This window comes from Aythya marila (genome assembly GCF_965140915.1).
Source record: "Aythya marila genome assembly, contig: HAP1_HAP1_SCAFFOLD_154, whole genome shotgun sequence".
NCBI classification, from domain to species: Eukaryota; Metazoa; Chordata; class Aves; order Anseriformes; family Anatidae; genus Aythya; species Aythya marila.
Window position 1 is genome coordinate 516598 of NW_028137218.1, and position 10903 is coordinate 527500.

The following is a 10903-nucleotide window of genomic DNA, read 5'->3' on the forward strand; positions in this document are numbered from 1 at the left end:
ACACCAGCTTCAAAGGCCTCAAAACATAGGATTTTCATGCACTCTAACTGCGCTGTCCTGCGCCTACTGCCCTGAATCAGAACGGACCTCTGGAGTAGTCCACTACCATCATCTTCTCTAAGCACTGATAGTTTTACAGGCAGATGATATTAGTCAGTGCTTTCTGCAGCTGGGTTTTGAAAATTTCTGGGCCCATGACCCAGTGTTGATCCACTGTCTTGGTGTCTGTTCCCCCAGTATAGACACTGATGCCAGAAGGAGGATGGAGCTGGTCAAATTTCAAAGATCAGCTCCCCTTGGACAGTGGGGAATGGCGGTCCATGTGCTCCCCACATGTGATCCCCAAGCTTTGGTACTGATTTGCAAAGCAAATGGTCTGTGTTCTGTGGGATAAATCTGCATGGCCGTGCTAGTCAGAGTGGGAAGCAGACTCAGCCAGGTCCGGATCACTGGGCTGGACCAGACAGAGGTACTTCATGAAGGGGAAAATGATTAACTCCCTAGCTCCCCTTCCCTCTGCCTCGCAAGTGCCCACTGTCTTCTCTGAGACTGCAGAGTCACAGGTTCCCTGTGAATACCTGGCTTTAGTTCTTTCCCTGTGACTGAGCCCATAGTGGGAGATCTCTCACTTTCTGAAGGGCTGCAGTCACTGCCCACACCAGGCTTCGCTGTCCCTGGAGGTACCCTGGGCTCTGCAGGCAGCTCCAGATTCCCCTCCTGACATCATCATCTACATGTGGGAACAGCCCTGGCTACATAATACAGTGACCATTCGCTGCCTCTGCTGTGAGCAGACACCCGTGGGTGAGTGTTAAATCTAGCCCTTGGTGTCTGACAGGTCACAATGCAACAATGAGCCATTCCCTCCATAACCAAAGCAGGAACAGACTCTTGTAGGGAACAATTCTTTGGGCCTTTTCTTAGCACTGATTTGGGAAGGAAAGCCCAGCATTCAGGCATGGCATTGGGGTAATTCCGTTTTATTACAGAGATGTCATGAGAGAGTCTTCACTGACTCAGTGTTAGACACACATTTATACAGCCTCCATATTGGACAAAACAGGTTCATTCATTCCTATTCATTGGAGGGTGGGGAATCCAAACTCTTCTGTAGGAATGCAAATAAAAACAAGCACACAAAATGACCAAAAAATAAATTAATTAATTTTAATTTTATTTTTAATTTTAATATTAATATTAATTTCAACTTTAATTTTAATTTTGACAATTTGAACAACCAAGACACGAGCCGGGAAGGAAATGTACTGGGGTTTGTTATTGGTACTGGAGACTGAAGGGATTTTTGTGAGTACTGAAAAACATCCCCCAAATCAGTTTCCTAACTGCAACCTTCAGCTCCTGGTTCCTCATGCTGTAGATGAGAGGGTTAACTGCTGGAGGCAACACCGAGTACAGAACTGCCAGCAAAAGATTCAGGGAGGAGGAGGACATGGAGGGGGGCTTCAGGTAGGCAAATGTGACAGTACTAAGAAACAAGGAGACCACGGCCAGGTGAGGGAAGCATGTGGAAAAGGCTTTGTGCCGGCTCTGCTCTGAGGGGATCCTCAGCACAACCCTGAAGATCTGCACATAGGACAGCACAAGGAAAACAAAACACCCAGATGCTACAGCAACACTAAACATAAGAAGTCCAACTTCTCTGAGGTAGGCATCTGAGCAGTAGAGCTTGAGGATCTGGGGAACTTCACAGAAGAACTGGTCCAAGACATTGCCTTGGCAGAGGGGAAGGGAAAAGGTATTGGCAGTGTGCAGCACAGCATAGAGAAAAGTACTGCCCCAGGCAGCTGCTGCCATGTTGACACAAGCTCTGCTGTCCATTATTGTCCCGTAGTGCAGGGGTTTGCAGATGGCAATGTAGCGATCATAAGCCATGATGATGAGAAGAGAAAACTCTGCTGCAACAAAGACAACGAAAAAGAAGAGCTGGGCAGCACAACCTGCATAGGAAATGGCCCTGGTGTCCCACAGGGAATTGGCCATGGATTTGGGAACAGTGGTGGAGATGGAGCCCATGTCGATAAGGGCCAGGTTGAGGAGGAAGAAGTACATGGGGGTGTGGAGGCGGTGGTCGCAGGCTATGGCAGTGAGGATGAGGCCGTTGCCCAGGAGGGCAGCCAGGTAGATGCCCAGGAAGAGCGCGAAGTGCAGGAGCTGCAGCTCGCGTGTGTCTGCAAATGGCAGGAGGAGGAACTCAGTAGGGAAGCTCCTGTTGGACATTTGCTGCCTCAGGGAATGGTTGGCTGTCCATGGAGGAAAAGAAGATGTGTTACATAGACTTCTCTGATCAAGAAGTAAACCATATTTCATAGAAAACATCCACACCAAGACTGCATCCTCACTCTATCTTCTTCTGAAGAAGACTTTCTCCTGCCCAGAGCTCTGGGTTTCTCTGCCAAAGAGTGCTTCAGGGAAAAGGAGATACTCTGTAGGCTCAGCAGGAGTCCGTACTGCCTTACAGTATATGGTAAAGAGCACCAGGGACAGATCTCAGGCATCCAGTGGCCAGAGGCATCTTCCTATTTCAAGTGCTGAGAAGGACATCCAACAATCCTACAAGAAACAACGAAGGTTGTGCTGGTGCTGTCTGTAGGCTAAAGGGTGCGGGGTGAAGTTGTGAGGTTCCTCAAAGACCTACACATCTCTTTCAGTGTAATGCTCTGTGAGTTTCAGACCTTTCTGCAATCCTGACAACACCATTATCATACCCCTGACTGCCCTCCAAAACATGAATTTGAAAGCAGAGATCTCAAAGAGTGCCTTCCCTTCAGGTACTACAGGTGTTCCCTTTCAAGAATCTCCCCTGAAGATGCATTGGGGGTGCTTTGGAGCTCTAAGCAGCCTGCCCGAGGCAGCAGCCCCCTGCCAGCAACAGGACCCTGCCCGGACCTGCCTGGCTGGGGGAGCTCCTTCCACTGACAATTTCTCCCCGCAGTGCCCTGGGCAGCTCCCCAGGCAGGCTGAGTGCTGAGCCTGGCAGGCAGCAGAGGCCCTGCCCCGGCACACAGCCCCTGGGGCACACCAGGGACCCTGCTCTGCACCACAGCCCTGGCCAGTCCTGCCTGCACAGCCCGCAGCCAGCCCCTCTAGAAGGAGCCATCACGTCCTGTCCCTCTGACAGCTTTGGTAGGTAATCCCTGCTCTGGAACTTGTCATTCTCCTCTTATTCAAAAAAACTCTGAGAGTTCTTCTGAAAGCTCCCATAGGCTCTGGGATTTGCCAGCAAATCTGGAGATGGCACCAGGAACAACAGCTCTGCTGCCCTGCAGCCAGAGACTTACCCTGTTCAGTGCTCTGAAGATTTCTCCTGCAGTGAGCTCTCAGCATCCCCCCTCCACACTGCCTTTAACATCTCCCTTCCTTCTCTCAGCTGCCCTTGTCCCTTGTCCCCTGCAGGCAGTGCCCCCAGCCCTGCTGTGCTGTGCAGAGGAGCTGCTCCTGGGCAGAGCTGTCTCTCTGCAGTGCTGCCCGCTTTCCAGGAGCTCCCCTTGGGCCCCGGAGCCCGGCCCAGCTCAGTAGCACAGGGAGCTCTTGACAAGTCCCTGGGCCTCCAGGGGAATTGACTCTGAAACTGATGCAATCACTGATGGTGACTTCTATCAGCTAGAGAGAGACACCTGCTTCCAGTGCTATCTTCTCTCCTAGTTCAAAGGAAGAGTCCATTATGGGAATCATCTTTTCCTGTCCTATTAGAGAGGATCCCCACAAATTGCCAGGCAGATGCATCCCATCTCTTCCAAGTACTTATTGTTATGCAGGGGGAAGAAAGATTTTCACAGCAACTGAAATCCTTCTGTCTACAGCAGCTGCAACACCAATTGTTGGCCTGCAGGCTCATACAATCATAAATTCTTCTCATCTTTCTCCTTTTGTTCTGTTAAGAAGACGAGGTGTTGGGTGATGAGAGTGTGTGTGTGTGTTGGGGGAGGGGGTTAAGGTAGGGGGAACCAGTCCTTGCCAGTCACACTGATGTTTCTTCCAGTGAGGTTATCTGATCAGGGACATTGTCAGCTGTGAAACCAATGGAAGGGGGCAATGCCACTGGTATATGGGGATGTCCTGTGGCAACAGACTGTGGACCCTTTGGCCATGTGGTCTGGAGAAAAGAAGGCTGAGGTGTGACCTCATTGCTCTCAACAGGTTCCTGAGGAAAGGAAGAGGAGAGGTAGGTTCCGGTCTCTTCTGCCTGGTAACAGATGACAGGACTCGTGAGAATGGCACATAGCTGCACCGGGGAAAGTTCAGATGGGGCATTACGTAATAACTCTGTACCTTGTTAGTGCTCAAACACTGGAACAGAATTCCTAGAGACTTGGTTGATGCCCCAGGCCTGTCAGTGTTCAAGATACCTTTGGAAATTGCCTTTATTAATATGCTGTAAATTTTGTTTAGCCCTGAAGAAGTCAGGCAGTTGGACTAGATGATCTTTGAAGGTCCCTTCCAACTGAACTATTCCTGTCTAGTCTAGTCTAGTCTGGTCACTACAGACGTGGGTAGGCCCATGTATTGGAAGGCCACAACAAGGCCTCCTAGAGACTTCTCTTCTTCAGGCTAAGAAATCCCAACTCTCTCAGATGGAGATGGAGATGGTGAGCTGCAGGGATTGATGGTTGGTGTGGAACATCTATTTGATCATTTTGGGTCTCCAGTCCTGGCTCTGCCTCATCACAATGTCTTGTTCATCCCCAGTATAAAAGTTTGGGGGTGGGGGGCGGTAGGGAGAGAGGGGAAAGTATGAGAGAGAAGCCCTTGATCCTGTGCAGACATGGTTCAGAAATAACTGAAACACTGGTCTGTTATCAACAATGTTTTTGTCTTAAATTAAAAACACAGCTCCATATGAGCTGCTCTGAAGTAGAAGTATAGAATCATGAAACGTTTAGAGTTGGAACGGACTATTAAAGTTCAACTCTCCTACCCACCATGGGATTCCACTAAACCATGGTGCTCAAAGCCCCATGGTTTTGAACACTTCCAGAGATGGGGTGCCAACCCACAAGTTTTATGGGCAACCTGTTCCAGGGTCTCAACACCCTCAGAGTAAACAATTTCTTCCTTATATCTAAACTGAATATACCCTCTTCCAGTTTAAAGCAATTACCCCTTGTCCTGTCACTACATTCCCTGATAAAGTGTCTCACCTCAGCTTTCCTGTAGCCCCCCTGTAGCTACTGGAAGGTTGCTGTAAGGTATCCCCAGCGCCTTCCCTTTTCCAGACTGATTACAAATAAATAAATAAATAAATAAATAAATAAATAAATAAATAAATAAATTCTCCCAGACTCTCTCTTCATAGCAGACATGCCTCAGTCCTCTAACCATTTTTGTGCCCCTCCTGTAAATGTGCTCGACTATGTCCATATGCCTATTGTGCACAATCACCTCCTTCATCCTGCTGGCAGTACTGTTGGTGCTGCCACTCCCATTAGATGTTGGGGGCAAGAGGTGCTGCCACTCCCATTAGATGTTGGGGGCAAGAGGTGGTGGGGAACTGTGTGGCACAGTGCTCTGAAGACAGGGATGGAGAAATGAATGCACAGATAGTTGCAGGCTGTGACTGCTCTTGTGGCACCAGGAAGGGAGGGTGGGAGCTGACTGGGGTTTGTCAAGGCCAACATTGTGGAAAAGTCAAGACCAAGAGAGAAGTGAAGATCCCCTCTCACACCTCAAGAAAGCTGGACGCAGTGTGACTGTTCCTAAACCCTCTCAAATCTGGTTTCCCTCTGCATTAAAACACCTCTGCCCTGGGAAACCCCCGTGCAACAGCTGTCTACAAGAGTGTTTGGTTTGTTTTAATCTTTTCTTTAACATAGAACAAAATCTTGGAAGACAGAATAGGCTACAAAAGACTTTGTTTGGAAGACAAAGTTGAAGCTGAGCTGAGACATAAATAAAAAACACGCATTTATTGTACTATTTAGACAACACTAAAACTAGTTTTTTGTTTGTTTGTTTGTTTGTTTGTTTTCCTCACTGCTCTAGCTTGTTAGTAATAGGCAATAAATTTTTTTGATCTTCATATACTGAGTCTGTCATAATGATGATTTTTGAGCAATCTCCTTCTTCTTATCTTAACCCTTGAGCTAAATTCATTGTATTTTCTTCCCCTTCCACTTTGAGGACTGGGGACCAAAGAGCCGTTGTGATGGACCTCAGATGTCCAGTTGGGTAAAACTGCCACATGTATTTATTCATTAATTTTCTTTCCCACTTCCTTTCTTACTACATTTTCCTTATCCCAACTCACAAGTCCTTGGGTATATATATATATGCATATATACATATATTTATATTTGCAGTTGTCTCCCCTGTCCCACAGGAGGTGAGGAGGTAAATGAACAGCTGTGTGGTGCTTGTCTGCCTGCAAGGTGTAGCCACACCACAGGGAAGCTTGAGAAGCAGAAAACCCCTAGACTAAATGTAAGAACCACTTAGCAATAACAAAAATGTTGGTGTGTTATCACTATTATTTCCATCACAAATGCAAAACAGAGCATCATGGGAACCTCTGTGAAGTAAATTAACTCTATCACAGCCAAAACACACACACACCAACAACCAAAAACAAAGGTAGGCATAATTCAATATAAAAGACATGACATTCCTCTGCAGAACATGATGGTAATTCTGCCTCCACTGATGTCCACTTCAAAGTGGAAAGCTTTCAACCTATGGAAGTTATATTTGTTTATCTTTCTCATTCCAAAGCAGATCCCAAGACCCCCAAAATACACCCTGATACCAGAAGGGATGATCATCATCTTTTCTAACATGAAACAACTTTCATTCACTTGCCCAGACTTCCCTTTCTTGTCAAAGGAGAGAAATCAGAGGTCTCAACTCAGATGCCTTGGACTAACCTGCTTCTGCACCACCTTCAACTTTCAGAAAGGTTCCTGTAGGTGCAAGGTCACATTCCCCAGCCCCATTGGAGGGCTTCAGCTACCCCAAGAGGGCAGAGTCTCTCTCTGAATAAAGTATGGCAAATGTATGCCAAAAAGTTGGCTGTTCAGTAACAGCACATCTGGGAAGCTGTGGCCCTCTCTGTTTAGATAACTGAATCAACCCCTGCATGATGTCAGGCAAAAGTTGAACTATATGGAATAATATGGAATAAGAAAGGACATTGTTGTGATTGGTGTGTAAGAAGTCTTCATCTTCACAATTTTGAAGATTGTCTACAAAACCATTCTCATGACTTCTTTCATAGACTGTGGAGAAGTAGTAGCAAATGATGATACTTTCCCTTTATGCAAATATAAATTTACCCTGACATTTTGAAAAATGCATTTCCTCCCAACACTTTGAATGGAGAAACTGTTCCAATGACATGTTTGTATTGGCATATTTCACATCTACATTCCATATCTAAATGGGTCTGGGAGCAATAAAGTCTTGAGAGGTTGGATGGATCCTACCTTTCCTTCTTTGCTTTTAAGCAATGGCTACAGCTGCTAGCAGTTTCCTCCTATCATCCCTGTTTATGACACTGACAAATTTTGTGGGGTATCCAATAGCATAACACCATAGCTTTTCAAAAACCAGACCCCAGATCATACACAGAGGCCTGGTGCTTCTCGAAGTGGATCACTGGTTGTGCCACCACATCTGTGAGCTGCAACTGCCTCGGGCAGAAAGCGTCCTCTGCAGAGGGAGATTATCACTTCCGCTGCTCATACAGCCCAGAATATCATTGGACTGCTTTGAAGGTGGCTTCTGTTTTGTCCAATGTAAACTAAAGCCCACCTGGGAGGTTTCTGCAGAGTTACTATCCATCTGTAACATTTTTAGCCGTGATCTGAGTGCAGGAATGAAATGCATCCTCAGCAAGTTTTCAGATGAACTGAACTGAGACATGCTACTGACTTCCTGGAGGGATGAGAAGCCTTGAAGAGAGGTCTAGATAGATTGGAGCATTAGGTGATCAGCAATGACGTGAATCACAGAATGGTTTAGGTTGGAAGGGACCCCTAAAGATAATCCAGTCCAATCCCTCTGCCTAGCAGGATCACCTAGACAATGCCAGGTGCTGCACTTGGGATAAACTAATGCTGGACACAGGTCCAGCACAGACTGGGAGACAAGTGGCTAGAGAGAAGTTCAGCAGAAAGGGCTCTGTGGGTGCTGCTTGACAGCAGGCTCAACATCAGCCACCAGGGTGCCCTGGCAGCCAAGAAGGCAAATTGCATCTTAGGATGCATTAAGCCCAGAATTCCCACATGGTGAAAATAGGTGAGTCTTCTGCTATATTGAGCATTGGTGCAGCCTCCCCTTGAATCATGCATACAGTTCTGGGCTCCACAATAGAAGAAAGATGTGGAGTTGAAAGCATCCAGAGGAGGACAGCAAAGGTGGGCTGGAAGGCATGTCCTGTGAGGAGAGCCTGAGGACACCTGGGTTGTCTAGTCTGGAGAAAAGAAGGCTGCAGGGTGACCTTATTGCTCCTGACAACTTCCAGAGAAGCAGAAGTGGAGAGGGAGTTGACGATCTTTTTTCTCCCTGGTAACTGAAAGGATGTGTGGGAATGGCACATAGGGGATGGTCAGACTGAACATTGGGAAAGATTTCGGTACTGTGAGGGTGGTCAGCTACTGGAAGAGGTTTCCCAGAGACATGGTTGATGCCCCAGGCCTGTCAGCGTTCAACAAAGGGAGAAATCTTCACAGCTCTAACATGGAGTTCTAACATGGTAAGTGTCTGTGAGAGAGCAGGCAGATGCAGAATCCTAGAGGGTTCTTCTATAGCTGCCACTTCCCATGGCTGATAGGACATGTCACAGGGGCTGTGCAGGCTTCTCTACTGTGGAGGACAGGGATGTTCCCTGGATTAATGATTACCTACATAAGCTGTCAGAGGGATAGAACATGAGGGTTCCTTCTCACAGGGCTGGCTGCAGGCTGTGCAGTGGTGGTGCCCAGGGCTGTGGTGCAGAGCAGGGTCCCCGCTGTGCCCCAGGGGCTGTGTGCCGGGGCAGGGCCTCTGCCGCTTACCAGGCTCAGCACTCAGCCTACAGGGTGCTGACTGGGGTACTGCGGGGAGAAGCTGTGGGTGGAAGGGGTCCCCCCCAGCAGGGCAGGAAAGGGTCCTGCTGGTGGGAGTCTGCTTCCTGGGTGTCCTGGTTTCAATTAAGATAGAGTTAATTTTCCTCCTAGTAGCTGGTAGGGTGTTGTGTTTTGGCTTAGGATGAGAAGAGTGGTGATAACATGCTGATGTTTTAATTGTTGCAGAGCAGTGCTTACACTAAGCCAAGGACTTTTCAGCTTCTCACTCTGTCCTGCCAGCGGGCAGGCTGGGCATGCATCAGGAGCTGGGAGGGGACAGACCCAGGACAGCTGACCCAAACTAGTCAAAGGGGTATTCCATACCATCTGACATCATGCTGAACAATATATAGGGGTGGCTAGTGGGGGTGGGAGGGCTGGCTGCTTGGGGACAGGCTGAGCATCAGTCAACGGGTGGTGAGCAATTACATTGTGCATCGCTTGTTTCATACACATTATTATTCACACTATTATTGTCATTATTATTATTATTAATTATTTTCTGTCTTAATAAACTGTCTTTATCTCAACTCACAGGCTTCATTTTCCTGTTTCTCTCCCCCATCCCAGAGTGGGAGGGGGGAGGATGAGCGAACAGTGATGCTTAGCTGCCACCTGGGTTAAACCATAACACTGGAGCCGGCTGCTCACAGCTCAATAGAACCCCCAGGACATCTCTGGGGTTGGTTATTGATAGGGAAGACCAAGGCAGAGAATACCTGTAGGGAAGGCACTCTCAGAACTCTGCTTTCACTTTCCTGCCATGAGGGACAATTATGGAGATTACAAGGGACTTACCAGGTTTTTAGAAGGGACTGAAGATCCTAGAACATTACAGTGAAATAGATTTGTATGTCTGTGAAGAACCTCCTAATTTCCCCTAACACCTGTACAGATTGCACAGGCTATGTCGGCAAAATGGGCACCTGAAATCCATTTCTGGTGCCCTTTACGAGACAGTACTGACTGCTCCTAAGTCCACCAAGGATTTGCCTGATCCCTATTGTACTCTTCGACAGCAAAACCCAGAGTTCCAGGAAGGAGCACATCCTCCTCACAAGGAAGTGACACTGTGTCTTCCTGAGGAGCTTTCTTTGAAATATAACTTACGCTCAGAGAAGTCTAACTTGTCTCTCTCTTTTCTTCCATGGACAGCCAACCATTCCCTGAGGCAGCAAATGTCCAACAGCAGCTTCCCCACTGAATTCCTCCTCCTGCCATTCGCAGACACACGTGGGCTGCAGCTCCTGCACTTCGCGCTCTTCCTGGGCATCTACCTGGCTGCCCTCCTGGGCAATGGCCTCATCCTCACAGCCATAGCCTGTGACCACCGCCTCCACACCCCCATTTACTTTTTCCTCCTCAACCTCGCCCTCCTCGACCTGGGCACTATTACCACCACTGTCCCCAAAGCCATGGCCAATTCCCTCTGGGACACCAGGACAATTTCCTATGCAGGTTGTGCTGCCCAGCTCTTTATGTGTGTTGCATTTATTACAGTAGAGTTTTATCTTCTCACCATCATGGCCTATGACCGCTACGTTGCAATCTGTAAACCTCTGCACTACGGGACAATAATGGACAGCAGAACTTGTGTCAACATGGCAGCAGCTGCCTGGGGCAGCACTTTTCTCTATGCTGTGCTGCACACTGCCAATACCTTTTCCCTACCCCATTGCAAAGGCAATGCCCTAGACTAGTTCTTCTGTGAAATTCCCCAGATCCTCAAGCTCTCCTGCTCTGATGCCTACCTCAGAGAAGCTGCGTTCATTATCTTTTGCTTTTGTTCAGGTGTTGCGTGTTTTGTTTTCCTTGTGCTGTCCTATGTGCAGATCTTCAGGACC

General features: G+C 47.9%; 1 protein-coding gene across 1 annotated transcript; it reads right to left on the minus strand.

The window, feature by feature from the left end:
• Window positions 1–1275: 1275 nt before the first annotated feature.
• LOC309891049 (olfactory receptor 14C36-like) lies at window positions 1276–2238 on the minus strand (the record flags this gene model as incomplete). Its single annotated transcript, XM_082785440.1, has 1 exon — window positions 1276–2238. The coding sequence occupies one exon, from the start codon at window positions 2236–2238 to the stop codon at window positions 1276–1278; it is 963 nt and encodes a 320-aa protein (XP_082641566.1).
• Between the last annotated feature and the right edge of the window lie 8665 nt (window positions 2239–10903).